The sequence below is a fragment of the Poecilia reticulata genome, linkage group LG11, assembly GCF_000633615.1.
Source record: "Poecilia reticulata strain Guanapo linkage group LG11, Guppy_female_1.0+MT, whole genome shotgun sequence".
NCBI lineage: Eukaryota > Metazoa > Chordata > Actinopteri > Cyprinodontiformes > Poeciliidae > Poecilia > Poecilia reticulata.
The window spans coordinates 18,374,363-18,392,995 of NC_024341.1; the positions used below are offsets into that span (position 1 = coordinate 18,374,363).

Genomic DNA, 18,633 nt, shown 5'->3' on the forward strand with positions numbered 1-18,633 from the left:
AACTTATCACTTATTTATGTTTTTAATTAGATTTATTATTTCTTCAATATTATTTTTCATGTCAGTGTTAATGTCATGAGGCTGAGATTCCATGACACTTTCAATTTGACTCATTAGGATTTGATTAAGAACCAGATATGTTCTTTGTAATTTCTGTCCAGTAAAACTATTAATCTATAAATCAATAGACAGATCTATATAAAGATATAATCCATGTTTCTGTCTCATATATGGCATTAAAAGGAACTTTAGTTTTTCCACTGAAAGCTCTGGTTTGCACAATAAATGCCATGTGGGTGAAGTTTTATGGATGATGCTCTGATGTCCCATTCCCCTGAAGGCAGCACAGAGATGCACCACCAGAATCTGACAAACACTGAAGAGAAGAAGAGCTATGATTAATGTAGTTACAGTTCTATCCATGTTTTAATGTTGCAGAGCTCAGTCGTTCTGCAAATAGTTCAAAGTTTAAACTGGCATGTTAAACATCTTTTATCTGGTCATTTTGTGGAATATTTAACAACTTGAAAACAGCACAAAATAAGAATATTTTTTCCACTCTGATTGGCTGCTGCYTACCGATTTTAACTTGAATGTTCATTGCATTTTTCGTAGACGCCTGTATTATTTTTATATTATATTATATGTATTATTTGTGATGATACATACAGAAACAAGCATAAAAATCAAAACATCTACAATAGTGATAGTAATAATGATAAAATAATGGTCAGCGCAAAGTAGCCTACAAATTCTTAGGTGGGGGGCGGTGAGGGACCTGGATAAAGGCTGGGGGGACGCTGGCCCAAAAAAGGTTGAGAAACACTGATCTAGTTCATAATAATCAACATTTAACACCCCTAAAATTTTAAGTAATTAATAAAAAAATCTATTTCACAAATAAAACTACTTCCCCACTAAAATTACATAGATAATAGCGCCCTCTGCTGGATAAAGCCAATAACAACACCACTAAAAACAACAATAAAACTGGTAATATTGATTATTAACAGCGGCAATATGCATATTAAGCTAGTGCTTGGATTCCTTTATGTTCGGTTTAATTTCCTATTATTCCATCTTTTTATTAAAGCATCGATTAATTAAAATTGATTCTAATAAGGTGAGAAAAAAACTTTGGAGGCTCCAGTAAATTAGGTCTGTTGAACTAGAAATGTAATGAAATTACACTAAGGCTCAATAAAACTCTCTAAATTTTAATCTTTGTTAACATTAAAGTTGTTATTTAATATTGAGATAACAACTATGCTCTCATATTTAATCAAGGACAACATGTTAAAAACAGAGCTGAGAGCTTAAAGCTGTTTTCATTTCAAAGAAGCTAAGATTTTTCATCAAATTTTCTCATATATTGTAATAAACGGTGAAACGGTTAATCGTGATTAATTGATCATTGTAATTGTCAACAAATTTAAAAATTGATTAATCATTAACTGGAGTTCAGAGATTTAAAAAATGTAATTTACTTAAAGAACAACATATTAATTAAGCCAAAACTGTACAGAAATGTGTAGATTTGCATTTAAGATTAAAAAAAAGAACTTTTTTGTTTGTAAATATGTTTTACCCAGAGCTCCTCCAGTGACTTAGTTTTTAACTTCACCCGGTTTAAATTCTGTAAAAAACAAAATCTCCCATTAAGCATCTCTTGCCAATTATTAATCGGTGATATAAAAATGAATCAATAAATAATCAACTGTACACTAAAGGAATGGGTGTTATTTCATTTTTTTCATTTCATTTGTATCTTTTTATGTATTTGCAGCATCGTATAAAAAGGCTTAAATGATCTGCAGAATGTGCCACTTTTCTTATCCGATTAATTGATTAATCGATTAATCATCAGAGTAGTTGATTACTAAAATAATCGCTAGTTGCTGCTCTAATCTCCAGCAGGTTTCCTTCCAGGATTTTCCCGTATTTTTCTCCCCTGTTCGTCTCGTCAGCATCCCCTCAGCATGATGCTGCCGCCACCTAATGCACAGCTGCGACTGTGTTTCCAGAGGAACGCAGGCCAGGCGCGACCTTTGACCTGAGCTCCTTCTGCTGCATGTTTGCTGTGGGTGTCGATGATCTGTCAGTAGTTTTTGGGCTCAGTGATGTCATCATGTGGTCACATGACTCGTAAACCAGACTAAGAGGATTATTCTGTTTTCCCTTCTGTCATATTTATCATTCAGCCGGTTTGCTTTTGGACGGAGAAGCAGCGGGAGGATCTGGACGCCCAGAGGATTTATTGATTCTTTGGTTTGATCGGTAGATGATCGACAGATGAAGCCGAATGCCTGCGCTGTGTTCCTGCTGCTGATCTGCCCTCTGCAGAGGGCCGACTGCAGCCTGCCGCTCTTCACTCCGGCCACAGCATCGCTGCAGGTAGGACAGGCGGCTAAAGCAAAAACAACCAGACAAGCAACTATTTTGGAGGGTAATTCGTCTCTCTGGTTGCTTTTAGGAGAAAGTTTCTGCAAACTGGGAGTCGAACGCCGTCACGCCTCTGAGGAAAAACGGCTTCATGCGACTTCCTGGAATCTGTCGACGCCTGAAGCGACGCAGAGTCACGATAGTGGTAAATATCTCCACTCTGACACAATGCAGCGTCAACAGAGACACAAAATCAGCCCCAACATCAGGGTTCATGCCTACAGATAGAAATATCATCAACTTCCTAAAATAATGGCCAAAGTCATTTTTACTGAACGTGATTTTGGCAAAAGAATTTCACTTTTGTCAAAATTGACTTAGGCCATTATTTTAGGAAGGTGATAATATTCAAATTCAAATTGAAAAGTGCTGTTATAACTCATTTTAATTCAAATTCATCAAAGAGTTACTGTAGATGGGGATGGATGTCGGCAGGAAGGATCTCCAGTGGGTTACTGGTGAGCCTCTGACTGAAGACGTTGTTTTCCCAAGACAGTCCCAGGAAGAGGATGGTCAGAGTTGTCCATAATGTTCTTGATTTTATGAACTGATAGGTATTTTTCTCGAACCTTCAATAAAAGAACCACAGACAACGTATATAAATTTTATGACCAAACTTTTGCAAAAGGAGAAGACTCAGCAAGCTGCTCCTCCTTCACTGAGCGTCTGAAGACCTTTGGTTACAGCTTGTCTTTTATTATCAAGCAAAAACAGGGAGGATAGCTAAAGAAGACAGCAGAGACAAATTATTACTGCACACAGGCAGTTTCTAAGGTAGGGAGTATTCCAGTTGATAAGAAGGCACCTGTGGAAACGTAATTTAAGGTCTGGGAAACACACAGTTAACTGTTTCACATGAAGACAAACAGGCAGATGGGGCCTCCGGGTCAGTTTATACACACAGAAGGAAGAGAACACTTTAAATTGAACATTAGACTGAATATGAACTAAAGTAATAACAAAATGATAATACCAAAAAATCTCTAACATGAACAATCCTTCTTTGTATCGTCATCTCCAGAGATTCCTCAGAACAGAACCAGAACAGAACCAGCCTTCTTTATCAGGCTGTTGAGCCTCTTAAGGTCTCTAGTTCTGATCTGCTGCCCCAGCAGATGACGGCAGAAGAGATGACGCTTTCAACAAGTTTATAGAAGATCTGCAGCATCTTGCTGCTAACCTTGAAGGATCTTAGCTTCCTCCAGAGGTCCAGTCTGCTCCCTTATAGGCGCTTCACTGTTGGTTTCCAGTCCAGTCTGAGGTCCAAATGAACACAAAGGTGTTTATATTCCTCCACTTCTCCTCCCATGAGGGTTTGAGCTAACTCTGTTCCTCCTGAAATCTTCAATCACGGGGTGTGCTGTGGTGGTGCAGGGGTTAAGCACAACCCACATATGGAGGCCTTAGTCCTCAACGCAGCTGTCATAGGCTCAATTCCCAGCCTTGGCAACCTTTGCTGCATGTCTTCACCCTTCTCTCATTACCCACTTTCCTGTCAATTAACTGTCAAATAAAGGCCACTAGAGCCAAAGAAATCTTCAGTCATCTCCTTTTTTTGATGAGATGATTGTTCCCACACCAAAACATATGGAAAAGGAATTAAATATAATGACCACTGGAGATAAATACCTGATACAGTGCAAGAACAAGCAGGTTTGGATGAAGGATGGATGTTTTAGCTTAGATTAGCAATAAACTGCATGAATTGATAAAAAAAACAAAAAACAAATCTATTATTGAATGGAAAAGGTAAAGGACGACTGTTGCCATGACAACTCTCAAACAGGAAAGAAAAAACAAAAAATGACAGACAGACACAATTTCATTGTTACTTCTGCTTTCTACATAAACTTCATTGTTCTAATGTAATTTCCTACTGAACCTGTTGTGTCAATTAAAGGTCAACTGAACAAAACCACAAAAGTTTTTGGTGCAAATATCTTAATACACTTGAAATAAGACAAAACTAACTTACAATATAATTCCCTAATATTGATGAAAAAGTATTCAATCCTTTAACAGACTATTTTACTTATAAGGAAAATGTCTTGTTATAAGTGAAAAAATATTCCAGTGGAACTAGAACTTTTTAAAATCAATATTAAGGAATTATTTACTTAAAACAAACTCCCATATTGTAATGAAAAGTTAGTTATGAGTTAGTTTTGTCTTATTTCAAGTGCATTAAGATATTTGCACTAGAATATAGACCAAAAATAGTTKGTAAGATTTTGTGTTTTTGCAGTGAAAATGTAATAAATCATAGATATTGATACTAGAAGTGCTCTGAACTGTATTGTATTATGTTATATTACCTACTGTAAGTATTAGTTTCAAATGTTTTAGGTTGTGGAAAACTGGGATTTGTTCATGTGTGTTTCTGCCACCAATGTTTGATATTTCGTAATGATGTAATCTATTTTTTAGCAATTTTTTACTTTATGATTATGAGTAACAGAATCTGCACTTTTCTTCTTTGAAATTTAGCTAAAAGTTCATCAAACCCAGAGATTACCCAAAGTGAAAAGTGTGGGACCCCAGAGTGTGAAACTAAACTAAAACCAAACCTGTTTGACTTTGTCGGTGCCTCTTTTCTTCAGTGTAACCTGGAGAAGTTCTGCTGGGGCCGCAACTGGTGGAGGAGACAGAAGACTCCACCTGGCCAGGTGTGTCGCTGCCCTCAAGGTTCCAGGTGTTCACATTTCTTCCTTCACAGCATCTGAAAAACAACAAAAAACTACAAACTGAAGGATTTGCTTTTGCTGGTTTTTCTTTACACTCATGTAAACACTATATTTAAAAAATAAAATATAAATGTTGTCTGTTCTTTTTCAGCGGTTATTAGATTTATTTCGTGTATTAATATTAAAAAATTATCTGAATTGGTGCAAAACATTTAGTCATGATTCTGATTTTGACGTTATAAAGGCTAATGTAATTTTCAGTCATGGCCTCTAGGCGGCGGTGTGGATCATCTGACTGACTTCTGCCAACATTTACGTTTCCAACTCAGCTGAGGAAACTAACGGAAGTGATTTTGTCTCCCCTTCACAATAAATGTTAATGGTACAGTCAACGTTACATTATTCCTCAGGACTCCCTCCTGGCATTGAGTGAGTGTAAAAATAATTCGCACCAAATAATTTACAATCCCTAATAATAACAATAAAAGATCTTTGGATACTGGACGGGGACTGGATCCATTTATAGGAAGTTTTCACAAAGGCGAATCATGACGTCTGTGAGTTTCCAAACAGAAAAACCTTGTAAACAGCTTAAACTACTCTTGAGAAAACCTTCAAACCACATGTACTATCGTGATCTGTTCTGATTTTGTGTCGTTAAACATTTGCTGCTAGTATATATGAAAGGTTTTGTAAAGGTAAGATGAAATCCTACACCTTACATTGAAAGTAACGTTTGTCAAAGATTGTGACGCATTTTGTGAAGTAAATTAAGAAGTTGTTTAATTTAAATGCAATAATATAAATACAGCATCTTTTGACTGCAATGAGTTAATGCTATTAATTTAACTGTTCCTGCTGAAAGTGTTTCAGTCAAGGTTACATTTCATATACACTATTATTTTTAAGTGATTAACAATTTTAGGCTCAGATGCTGCTGCTGTAATTTAGATCATAGTGGACTGTGTACCTTTGTTATTTTTTTCATACTATTTTTTATTTTGTAAGCAATGTTAAATAAATACACAAAAAAATAACAAAAACCTGCCTTCTTTTGCATCCGCTTAACGCTGTGGAGATGCTTTTATTTTGAAGTCTCCTTACCGGAACGTTTCTCGRCTTTATGGTGTCGTCGTGAGCAGAGGCCGCCCGTCAGACAATCCGGTAACAGCCAGTGGATTTCAGTAGTGTCTCTGTCTGCTCTCAGGTCTTTTTTTTTTATCGGCCACTGTGTTTCAACCGTCGTTGTAAAGCAGTTGCTCTTCCTCTCAGCTGCCGTGTAGGATCTAAAAATGGCGGCTGTTTCAGCGGATCACGGTGAGTGCTCAGAGCTGAGCTAACAGCTGCTAACKTTAGCTTCTCTTCTTTAGGTAAACACTCAGAGTAGGACGACTGTAAATCACTGCTGCCTCATCCTAGCATCCGAGTTATTTCTAAAATTTGTAAATAACCACAGCTCAGATTGATAAATTGTTATTTTATTAGCCGGTTGGACGTTTGAGTCGTTATTGATCATCTGTGTTTACAGTCAGCTGATTATAAACCATCTGTCGGTCACATAATCCCAATCTGGTTAAACATTTGTGTCCAGATGTTTACAAGAGGTGGGAAATAAGGAGAAGAATCATTAATAATGATTAAAAAACAAACAATATTACTAGTTCGGAGTTTTGTCTGTCTTTGCTGTGAAACACAACCGTGAGGAAAGTCCCGAATTGTTTTTTTTCTTTGTGTTGTGCTTCCAAAATTACACAATTACTTACTGTTTAGTAATTTTCTCAAGTGGCAGATTTATTTGAACTTTGTGTCGCTTTTTAACTTATTTTTACTGCATTTGTTGATCTTTATGACACGACTTGGTCTGGTATGTTTATTAGAAGTTGATCATTTAGCTTTGAGTTGTTGAGCAACTGTTTTTTTTTTCTTTACTAGAGAGAGACTATTTAAACTTGGCATAAAAATCTTAAAGACACCCTTTTTATTGTCTTTTTATATAACAAAGAAATGTATTTGTGTTCACAATTTTCAACAACTGCATGAATATAAAAAATCGTTTTCCTCCACTCTTTTCCTCTCRGTGTAATACGCTCATTAAATTACTTGTCTTTGATTTATATTAAATWTYCATAGTTTATCTGTGATTTGTCACATCACACTTTGAGTTGTGTTGAGTTTCTGACTAAATAAACTCGTGGTACAACGGTTAAAAGAGCCATTTCACTGCTGAGTCTAAAATGTCAAACTAAGCAATAATGTTGCTTATGCTGTGCAAGCAAACAAACAAAGTAGCACCAAAGTTCACAAGGAAACTGTTTGTAGTCTACGACGATGGAGTCCAATCTAATTTGTTGATTAATCAATTGATCTACAAATGATCAAGCGTAAACTAAAGGAATGCTATGCATTTTTGGCAATAAAATTTGTATTTTCTTATTTAATTATTTGTTTATTTGCATATTTTAATGTATTTCTAATATCGTTTAAAAAGTGGATAGATGAAAATAATTGCTAATATAATCATTAGTTGCAGTTCTAGTAAATATAACTAGCCAGAGATGTTGGCAAATATAAAACAATCAAAAATCAACGTGAGGCCAAACGGGAATCTTGCAATAGTTTCAAAAAAGACTAAAAAAACTAATTTCTTAATGTAAATGATAGATTTTAATGTTTTTTGTTCTAAATCGAATCATAACAGGGAGAAAATCCAGACTGATTAATGATGTTTTCTCTTCCAGGTCTCTGCAGCCTTTTGCCTTAACTCACCCAGTTAAATCTGAGCACCATGTAAACAAACCAGGCAGCAAACCAATCCAAGCGTTAGCCTGCACCAGCTCCAGCTCCAGAACCAGTGGCTTACTGGTGAGTGACCAGCAGCAGCAGACAGAGTGGCGGCGCTGTCACCTTCCAGCTGGAGAGGCAGGCTGATGGAGAGCGACTGCCGGATCCCAGTCGCCTGCTGTCGRCCTCGGGTCCTCCTGCTCCACGCTCTGTTCTGGGGTCTCGTCTCGCTTAGGTGGGTTTGGACCCGCAGGCCTCCAGCGGAGCCTCAGAGTGTTTCAATAGAGCAGCGTCTCTGGGGCTAAAAGTCCGTTTTGATGCTTTTTCATTCCAGAGTGTTTGGAGCGGCGCTGCTGAGCGAGGAGAAGACGACAGGTACTGCTTCAAACATCCTTCTTTTATTTTTTATGTSACCTGGCATCTGTACTACCGTATTTTCCGCACTATAAGGCAYCTAAAAACCTTCAATTTCCTCAAAAGCTGACAGTGCGCCTTATAATCCGGTGCGCCTTTTATATGGACCAATATTGAACCACAACAGGTCTAGCAACTACGGTAAGCAGCCGCCAACTTCATTTTCCCCGCGCGGTGCATGCTGGGATAGTTGTCAGAACRCTGGTTTGTTAATAAAGTTTGACTCACCTATTCAYAGACATGAATACCGACCTGATAATCAGGTCGTCTGCAGGTCATCTAGCACCACGTTCTCCACCAACATGCCGTGCGCGGACGGAGACGGGTCACCATTGTCCGGCCACGCCCCGGCCGAGACACGGAGGGCTCTCCTCACTGACCGGAGTCATTCTTTATGTCAACAAAGTGGCTTTAGATATTCATCCGGAGTGCTTCGACTAGGGTTGCTAAGGGACCAGCCCCTATACATTTAAAGCCGGGGGAAGAGAGACAGAGACTGCGGCGGCAGCGTGTCTGCTTTCGGTGTTACCCAGAAAGCAGTTGGGCAGAATTTTGCAACACCAACACCGTGAGTGAAACATCGACTGAGGCAGACTACTATATAAAGTCCTCGGGGACCTTTGTCCCATATAGGTTCAATACGGGACGGGTGGCAACCGTAGCGTCTATTCTATGTGCCTTATATATGAAAAAAGTTTTAAAATAGGCCATTTATTGAAGGTGTGCCTTATAATCCGGTTCGTCTTATAGTGGGGAAAATATGGTAATAAAACTATACTTTTTCCAAAATACCCGTTCCTTTTAAGAAACTAAAAACTACATACCGGGATGATATTTGAAGCAATTCTTTTACCTAAAACTTCTTATATTTTAATTTAAATCTCTCTCTTGTGTGGATATTTACTGTAGTAAATATGTTGTATTGTTTCCATTTGTTCAGCAACCTGCCTGATTATTTTAAAGAATGCTGCATGACCAAATCTCATCCTACATATAATATCATCTTCTTTCTTTATTGTAATACGTTTTCTAAATTTCCCAACTTTTTTTTTTTTTTTGGATACTGTGATCAAATCTAGCATCGTCTCATCTTCCATTTCTTCTTAATGTATAATTTCACTGCATTCTTAACCTCATTTTTAGTTTTTTAGCATTTAAATTCACTTTTTTGTAGCACTTTCCACAAAATTACTCCAATTTCCTACGATTCCAATTTGTGCAGGAATCCATAAGTTTGACCTCTGCCACCATTTTTAATCCTGGAATTGTAAATGACTTGTACACAATATAAAACCTTGAATCTGAACAAATAATATCTTTTTTTCTTCTCTCTAACCCCTTTAACTCATTCTAAAGCACTCAAAGTTACCTCTAATTCACCTCGAAACACTGTTAATTTGACATTCCTACTCTATTATTTATCATTTTAGTATCTGTATAGATCTTTTTGGGAAACAGCAGCACTGATCTGAAAGCTGAGACCAAACCTTCAGCATATTTTTCACGTTTGTTGTTTTGTTTTTTTCCTGACCTTTTGTTCTTCTGCATCAGCAGTGAAGCCTGTTGTYGCCCCCTGCTGGCTGCTGGAGAACTTTGTAGTGTTGGAGGAATGCAACCGCTGCAGCGACTTCATCGCTGTACGTTAACTCAGCTTGTTGTGGTCTATTAATCTACACATTACTGGGGTGGGCATTTATCGTATCGTTTATCATTTATCAAGAAAAAATGTCTTACTGTAAGAAGAASTTACTATAATGAGCGATTGCTTATTCATAAGTGTCTTTAAATTTTATGAGTCTTTAAAATAATGATTTAGATCTTTAAGTGTAATTTTAGGAGCAGTGGGAGTAATTATATCTTTTCTGTTTTACATTAATCAGTTTGTGATGTAATAATATAATTGATGTATTTTCAGTCATTTAGCTCACAGAGGGAATCTCATTCCATCTGAGTTTTAGTTTAGCTTCAGTACTTGAAGAATCAGTTTTATATCTGAGGTTCAGTCAGGAAGCCGTTCTGAGACGGTGAAGAGCCGGATCTCGATTGGCTGATGACGTCTTCAAACTTGTGTGTGTGTGTGTGTGTGTGTGTTTCAGAAGACGCAGACGGTGTGCAGACAGACGGGATACGTGGAGCGGGTGAACTGCACCAAGACCAGCAGACAGGAGTACAAGAGGTCAGAACCTGAAGGGTTAATGAGTCTGAAGTTTCCTCTGAGGTCAGACAGAAACACATTCAGGGATTTTTCTGTTAGGAGATTAAAACTCTCCTCACTCCAGTCGATGTGAACTTCTTTATCTCTCAAGTCAGGACAGGAATGAAAAAAAAATATTTAAAAAATGTCCTTCCTTCCTTATCTGTATTTCTTCCTTCCACATTCTTTCCTCGTACTCTTGCTTCTTTCCTTATTTCCTTCCTTGTGTCCCATCTCCACTCCTTCCTTGTTTTCTTCTTCCCTCATCTTTGTGAACTTTCCTCCATCCTCTCTGCTTTTCTGCTTCCTGTCTTTCATCCTTCCTTCTTTTAACCCCGTTTTTTTTTTTGCCCTTACTACCTCTTGTGTTTCCTTGTTTTTTCTTTCTTTCTTTCTTTCTTTCTTTCTTTCTTTCTTTCTTTCTTTCTTTCTTTCTTTCTTTCTTTCTTTCTTTCTTTCTTTCCTTTCATTATTTCCTTGTGTCCTCCCTTGTTTCCTTCCTTAATTCCTTGTTCTTTCCTCCCTCTGTCCCTCCCTTGTGCTCTTCTTCCATTCTCTGTGTTAATTCCTTCCTTCTATTTAAATATCTGCCATAAATTTGTGTAAATTTAAGATCAAGCCCTGGGAATATTTCTCCGTATCAGATCTGAAGCGGATCCAGATCAAATATTCTTCTAGTGTAAACRGACACTAACCGTTCTCCTCCTCTTCCTCCCAGCTGCCGCTCCGCCCTGATGGAGGAGCATCTCTTCTGGAAGTTTGAGGCGGCCATGTTGGCTCTGACGGTCGTCTTCGCCGTCCTGGTGGTCATCCGCCAGCGCTGGCTGGATCGCCTCGCCTCCGAGAAGGTCCGCCGACAGATCGAGTCCATCTAGGAGGAGAGGGTCTTGTTGGGTTTTTAAATCCCGTGGCAGTATTTTTAAAATGGATCCAGGCTGGGACCGGACCTGGTGGACATCCTCCATGGAGCTGGCTGAGCTCAGCTCCCCGAATGAGAAGTTTTTCCTCTTCACCAGCGACTGTTTCTCTGCTAAAAAAGCAGAAAAAAAACAAACAAAAAAAAACACTAAAACCGGGACAATGAGATGTCCGGACTCATGATGCAAACTGTAGATTATATTTTAGTGAACAGAGTTTATAGAGAAATCAGGGAAGGAGAAGTTTGATCTGGATCAGAACAAGTGAAACTGACAAACCTCGGGAACAGAAGCTGAAACCTCTCTTCCTGCATCGGCTGATGTCAGACAGGAACTTCCTTATATGGACTCTGGAAGTGACAGTTGTCAGCAGCGGTTTCTGAAGTGTGGAACAAAGATCTTTTTCTTTCAAGATTAAACATTTTCCTGCAGAAATATTAAATAAAAGTCTGAAAAAGATTCCAATGTGATATTTAAATATGCAGTTCTGTTTCAGTTTTCCATTAAAAACTTTTTACATCCGTGTTTTGGTTGATGAGGCTGTATTCCGGTTCCTGTGCAGAAATTTGACCAAAGTATTTTTGAGCTCTGGATAAATAAACAAATAGTCAATTAAATGGTTCATTAGATTAAAATTAATTCCAATCGATTAATGACGTCTGTTTAAACCTTTTTTCAGTGTTGTGGTTTCGGCCGCCATCCTTAAGCGAAGATGTTAATCTGAAAAATAAAAATAAAAATGGCGGCTGTATCTCAACGGGAAAGAAAAACGGTCCAGACGGAATCAATTGTGGGATGTAAATTGCAGTTTTTGCGGTTCTATTTAGAAATTTAAACACTCGACAAGCTCCTGAAGTTATGACTTTAATACAGCTGACTCAAAATGTTACAATGCATTGTTTCTTTTAAATTCGGTATATGGTGCAAAAGTTAGCCCTTTGCTTTAGAAAGACTGGTTTCTCTTGATGCAAGAGAAACAGTTTATGAAGAGATCGTCCGCTTATCAATAAACTTTAGAGTAACTTATTAATCGATTACTTACATTCCAAAGAGAAACGAGATTACTTAAAAAAAGAAGTTTGTATTCTGCCATGCGAACCATTGTTTCCTTCCTGTTTGTATTTATTTTGTCAGCTCACAGTATAGTAATCTTACCCGAACTGGCTCCGAACTTTTTAGTGTTTTTATAGTTTCAAATCTACTGTGGAGTCTGAAAATGTCTCATCTTGACATCCCGGATGCGCTGGAAAGATTTAAAAGTTTGAAATTGGTCAGAACGTGACGTCATCGGTCATATCCGCCCATTCTTCACCTGATTGGTTCACCTTTCCTCTGGCTGAGTTCTGATTGGTTGCTGCTTCACTGTCAATACAGACAAATTTTAAAATTAAAACAGTTTTAATTTTATGTTCCTTTATGGAAGTGTTTCAGCCTCATTCTGATGTTTTTATTGTAAATAATAGGTTTATGTTGGACTTTTTTTGTTTCTGTGAAGTTTCTGACAAAATAAACTGAAGAGGAAACGGTGTGAGTTACCTGATTTGATTTAGTTCAAAAAGTCTGTTTTATTATTTCAATAAATATGTTACAAATACGGTCAATCTCAGTATTTTGTGGAATTTGATAAACTTTTTTTCCAACATCTAGAAGTCTTGGACCAACTTAATGAGGATTTGGGAATTTAGATTCTCTAAAGAAGTCTGTGAAATTTGATCCCTTTATTTTGTTAAAAATCCTTTAAAACGCAGCTTAATTGCTTTGTTTGGCATTTTAGACTAATTTTAAGAACAGCTCAAGTTTAATGTGAAAGTAAGTTCCACATAGATGGAAATAGGTACGAGTGCACATTTAGTTGAAACGCAAAAACTAACACACAGTTGGGCAGAATTGTTAAACATTATGGATTTATGTGGCAAATCACAGCGAAAACTACTACATCTGTTAAGGATTATTAAAATGTAATTCCTTTAATTAACAGCAACATTATTTGGAAAATCAAACATTTTCCTTGCTCACTTTTCTTTTTCTAGTATTATCCAGACCTGGAAAATCTCAAAAGCAAAATCCAAACCTTCCCAAGCTTTGCATAAATAATGCATATTACCAAATCTAAAAATCAAAAAACAATTGATCAAAACTCAAGACTGATTCCAATATACGGTTAATAACACTTCAAATCACCGAAATAACACATTGCACTTTTTATTGTAGAAAAGCTTTTTGGACACCAAGCTGCTAAGCGGCTCCACATCAAATAAACAAAATCTTGAATTTAACATTAAATCTTTAAAATACAAAGATTAATTAAAAAAAAAAAAAGCATTAAAGCTCACAATGAGGTTTGTGTTGATGTCCTAAATAAATTCTTGGTGATTTCATGGTGAGTCCTGATTGGTTAATGCAGTTTAGGTCAGAACATGTGATGTTCAGGCTCAAACCAACAATAATTTAGGTACATTTATCTGAACTGAGATGCAACGGTAACAAAATGTTATCAAGTATTTCTGGTACAAATATCTTCGTACCACTTGAAATAAGACAAAACTAACTTACAAGTAACTTTTTAATGAGATACAGAAACTTGTTTTAAGTCAAAAATTCCTTGCAACTCGTAGTTTTTTATCCATATTAAATAATTATTCAATTAAAACAAACTCCTACGTCTTGCTAAAGTTACTTGTAAGTTTAGTCTTACTTCAAATGTAGTCATATTTTTGCACTAGAAACTACACTAAAAATATTTTATATTTTTGTGTTTTTGCTGTGTAAGCAACGTTTCCTCCAGGTTTATAAAAACCAAAGAAAAAAATATGTAATAAAATAAATATGTTGTAGTAGCTTAAAGTAGAAAGCTACTTTCAAACCTGAGATACAAAGTAAAAGCCTTAAAATCTCAACATTATATGAAATATCTATACATTTTTATAAAAAGAATGAAATTAGATTTCATTTATATACAATAAATGCTTTTAAATCTCGCTCATGCTCAGTGTTTCTAATTAAAACAATTTTCTGCTTGCTGCTAATTTAGTCTACTGACTGAAACTAACGTGAGCTATCGCTGAAATGTTAACCTAACTGCTTCTCGATTGGCTGAATCATCAGTGATGTCATCCGAAACTTAAAAAGAGTCTCAACATCTCATTGGCCCGGACTATGCTGTCAGTTGATTGGCTCGTAGCCTGAGGATTCCCGCTTCTTCGCGATTAAGATGTAAACTCCGCCCCCCAGCAGGAGGAGGATGGGAATCCCCAGACCAGCCGTTAAGATGCCGATCACCATTGGGGAGAAGGAGTCCACCGGAGGGGAGCCGACGCCCACCAGCATCGTCCTGAGGGAGACGGATTGCATCGATTTAACGACAGACGGATCAGAAACACTAAATAAATAACAAATAGACGAACTAACCAGCTGAGGAACATGGTGCTGTTGTAGTAAGGCTCTCCAGCTATGCCGAAGCTAACGTTCAACCCCATGGCTGCTGGGTCGGAGTAAAAAGCTTTAATCAGAGCCGATGAAGCTGACGTCGAGTTCCCGTTTTGCTGCTGTGGGTCGGAGTTACGGCACGGCGTTGCGTCCTCCAGGGTCGCGTGGGACGTCCGGTACGCCACTGGCTTCCACTGGGCGAAACCCAGGACGTCTGAGCCGTTGTTCGGTGAAGACACCCACTGAGACATCTGAAGGAGAGGAACTACAGCCGGTTAAAGAGCAGCAGAACCGGTCGGTTTACACCGGAACCCCGTCTAGTCACGGTTCTGTATTCATGGACTTTTTTGTGGAATGCGACTCCAAATAATTCACGAAAAATTTACTTATTCACTTTTTTCAAATAGAAAAAATGCTAAAAAAAAAAAAAAGCCCCCAAAAAACAAAGTACTTTAAAATAAATAGTTTTGTCACCTGGAATATCGAAGGTGTGTACTCGTCGTCGATGAACTGGTGAACGTTCACTCTGCTCAGTGGATAAGCCCCGCCCACCGCCTGCAGCTCCAACACGAACCTGGACATATTGGAGCGGGGCGGCAGGCCGTTAAGCCACACCTCCAACTGGGAGGAGTTAGCAGAATGGAGGAGGCGGGGCCAGAGGTCGACACGCCCCTCTGAGCCAAACACAGACAACTGGAAAACAAAAGGTAGGAAATTTAAGGCAATATGAAAATCTATAATAAAAATACTGCCTCCATCTTATGAATATCACTCGACTTTGAGTCATGACACTGATATACTTTAATAACATTATAGGAAAGGCAAGAGGGACGATAAACAAATACATGAAAATGAGATTATATTTTAATATACCAGAATTATGTCATAAATATTATTACATTAGCAATAGTTCAACATTATTTGTGCACCACCATATAATTATGATAAATCTTAGTAAAAAATATGGAATCATCCTAAGTCGATTTCACGTCACATAATTATGGTATAATTATGACATTTATAAATTTTTATGACTTTGTTACAAAGTCGTAAAAGCTCTTTCCTTAACCATCTAGAGAATTAATCCAATGATGATAATAATAATATTATTATTGTTGCTGATTGGAGTGACTGTCCTGGGTCGTGCCAGTGTCCTACCTGCAGGCAGAGCGACCCGTTGCCGGACCGTGTGGGAGATCCGCACACCGTCGCGGTGGATTCTGACAGGTTCATCGGAGTCCAGATGAAGTCCTTCAGCTCGTAGGCGGGGAAGAAGTTGGATTTCGCCTCAGCCGTGTCATTTTCATCATTGTACTCCAACAGCTGAGAGAAGAAACAAAATTGTTTTTGCAGTAAACACACTGCCAGGTTTGTTCTACAAGGGTAAAGATTGGTTCTGACCCGGCTGAAGACAATGGCGGTACTGTACAGGATGCTGCTCTGCGGCTCCACCGTCAGGCTGCCGCTGGTATTACGAGCCAAAAACTCAGGCCACTTCACCTGAAAAACAGACACATGTAGATACCCGACAGGTTAAAATAATAAATAAATGTAAGATATGACTTATTGTGGCCTGACATTATTTTGCTCTTGATTTAAGACAAGACACACTTCATATTCTTTTAACATTTGCAATATTAAATATTTGTAAAGATGCTTTCCATGCTCTTAATTTAAAAATAGATAATTAAAACATTAAAGCTTCTTCCCCACTTTAATGCCAGTTAACGTTTTGATGAGGATTTGATAGACTTATCTCAAAAGATGAAAAACATGCTAACTTTACTAAGCTTTGTGTAGTGATAAAAATAAACTAAATACTTGTATAAAAATCAGATATTTAATACAGTGGCCACCCGATTAAACAAGCTAAATGAGCTAATTAATGTATAATAATTGTTCTTTCTTAAGCGTTTCAGTGCCGATTAATCTTGCCCAAACCTTGACAGTAGATGAAGAAGAGTTGGTGTGAACGAGCAGCAGTGTTGGCGCCCCCTGGCTGCAGAAGAGAAAGTGCAACGTGTCGTTTCCGCCCACAGCGCTCACGTGAAGGAGCTCACCGCCAGAGGGCGTCGAGTTCGGGTACAACTTCAGAGTCAGCTGAAGCACAGAAGAAGAAAACAAATCAGCAGTGATCAAATAGAGACAGTGATGATGTCATTATCAGTTTACAGAGAACATTATGATAAGATTGTTAAAGTCAATGCAATTATCTCGTCTCTCAGGTCACTTTAAGTGTTGTTTTTAATCAATTTAAATCAGTATACAGGGTTTTATTCTGCTTTTCCCACACACATAGCATCTAAAAATGTATTACAGAAAACTAAACAATTATCAATAAGTTTTAAAGAATCCCATTAAAAAAGAGTGAAGGATTTCAGTCTATTTTCTGTTTAATAAATACTTTCACTTCCCGTTTGTCGCTGCTGTAATTCAGCCCTTTAATGCGATTAATTTAAAACATTTTCGGCTGTTGATTATTTCATTACCTCTCTTTTGTAAGAATCTCCTCCGCTGAACAAACTTTCACACGAACTAAAAAGAAAAACGACTAAAATCAAGAAAATTCGGCCGGTCCCTCCTGCCTCTGCAGCCGCCATCTTTGTTGTGACCGTTGTGCGGTGAGTCACATGACCACCTCCTCTACGTCAGCTGACTGCTAGAAGCCCCGCCCACATACGTCACTACGTCACCTACTGCAGGAAATAGAATCTCAGCAAAAAATATTACAAACGTTCAAATCAGTTACTCGACAGCAATGGTGAGTGGTATACTTATGAGCATTTTATGAACAACAATAACATAGAGATATCTCAAAAAGAATTTGAAATGGTGATTAAATCTGTTCCTCATAGTTTGCTCTGTTTAGCACAAACCAAACATCCGAACGATTTAAACCTTCATGATTCAATTTCAATTGAAGGAACTAATATAATGAATAAGAAATTTACAAACTGTTTTATCAGAACTCACTTTCAAACTTTCTCCGCTCCCATAAGCAAACATAGATGGGATTATCTGAGCAAAAAGTTGTGGAGTGCAATCTTTTAATTGCCTCATAAATATATAATTACTAACAAGATCAAAGAATTTTTATTTAAGATTTTACATAGACATTATCCAGTTAAAAATAACATTTGTCGCTTCTCTCCAGATGTCAGTAACAACTGCTCTTTTCGTCAGTGTGAAGGCGAAAGTATTGAACATTTATTTGTGGAATGTTCTCACGCTACAATTTTTGTTCGGGCTCATTATATTCCTTACAGTAAAAATTGGAAAAAATATTTTTATCAAATTTACATATTTTACTCATCTTTAACAATTCAACTTTTTCTTCAGATGAAATATGTATAGTGAATCTTATAATCCTAGCAAAATATTATTTCCACAAGATGAAATGGAGTGAAAAAAATCCCATCTTAATAATTTTCAAAAAACTGACTTAAAAATGTATATTGCCTCTGTTGAAAAATTTTCTCTCTGTGCCAACTAGAAATGACCAATCAGAACCAGGAGTGTCCTATTGCTGTCAATCACCCACAATGGCACTGCTACGCCCTCCTGCAGCTAATGTAGCCTGTTGTGAATGCTAAGGCTAGTTAGCATGGTCACAGGTGACAAAGAAGCTCATTTAGCAGCTCATTCATGACTCTCCTCTTAGCTCCAATTGGTCGTTTCTGGTTCAGAGCAGTGTGTTTCTTTAGGCAGCAATAGTATCTCAACTTCTGGTCCACTGTTGTATTTATCTCGGCAGACTTCAGGATTCTTTCTCTCC

The 18,633-nt window shown here is 37.6% G+C and overlaps 2 protein-coding genes across 3 annotated transcripts; one reads left to right on the forward strand and one right to left on the reverse strand.

Moving 5' to 3' along the window:
- The first annotated feature begins 6,222 nt into the window (after nt 1–6,222).
- On the forward strand, nt 6,223–13,026 carry jtb (jumping translocation breakpoint). Of its 2 annotated transcripts, none has more exons than XM_008422299.1 (6): nt 6,223–6,443; nt 7,865–8,142; nt 8,242–8,282; nt 9,873–9,958; nt 10,418–10,497; nt 11,234–13,026. In XM_008422299.1, exons 2-6 carry the CDS (start codon nt 8,054–8,056, stop codon nt 11,388–11,390), a joined length of 453 nt encoding a protein of 150 aa, XP_008420521.1. In that variant the 5' UTR covers nt 6,223–6,443; nt 7,865–8,053; the 3' UTR covers nt 11,391–13,026. The 2 variants fall into 2 exon arrangements, with proteins under 2 accessions (XP_008420521.1, XP_008420522.1); XM_008422300.2 differs by having other exon boundaries at nt 6,228–6,443; nt 9,876–9,958.
- Nucleotides 13,027–13,618: 592 nt separating this feature from the next.
- On the reverse strand, nt 13,619–17,481 carry glmp (glycosylated lysosomal membrane protein). Its single transcript, XM_008422298.2, has 7 exons — nt 17,348–17,481; nt 16,800–16,958; nt 16,260–16,358; nt 16,017–16,181; nt 15,333–15,551; nt 14,841–15,109; nt 13,619–14,763 (listed from the first exon to the last, which is right to left on the reverse strand). Exons 1-7 carry the CDS (start codon nt 17,456–17,458, stop codon nt 14,595–14,597), a joined length of 1,191 nt encoding a protein of 396 aa, XP_008420520.1. The 5' UTR covers nt 17,459–17,481; the 3' UTR covers nt 13,619–14,594.
- Nucleotides 17,482–18,633: the final 1,152 nt, after the last annotated feature.

Coding starts and splice junctions, on each gene's coding strand:
- glmp (XM_008422298.2), bottom strand. CDS start 17,458: ATGGCGGCTGCAGAGGCAGGAGGGACCGGCCGAATTTTCTTGATTTTA. Junction 16,959..17,347: donor GAGATTCTTACAAAAGAGAG/GTAATGAAATAA, acceptor TCTGTGCTTCAG/CTGACTCTGAAGTTGTACCC. Junction 14,764..14,840: donor AGCACCATGTTCCTCAGCTG/GTTAGTTCGTCT, acceptor CGTCTCCCTCAG/GACGATGCTGGTGGGCGTCG.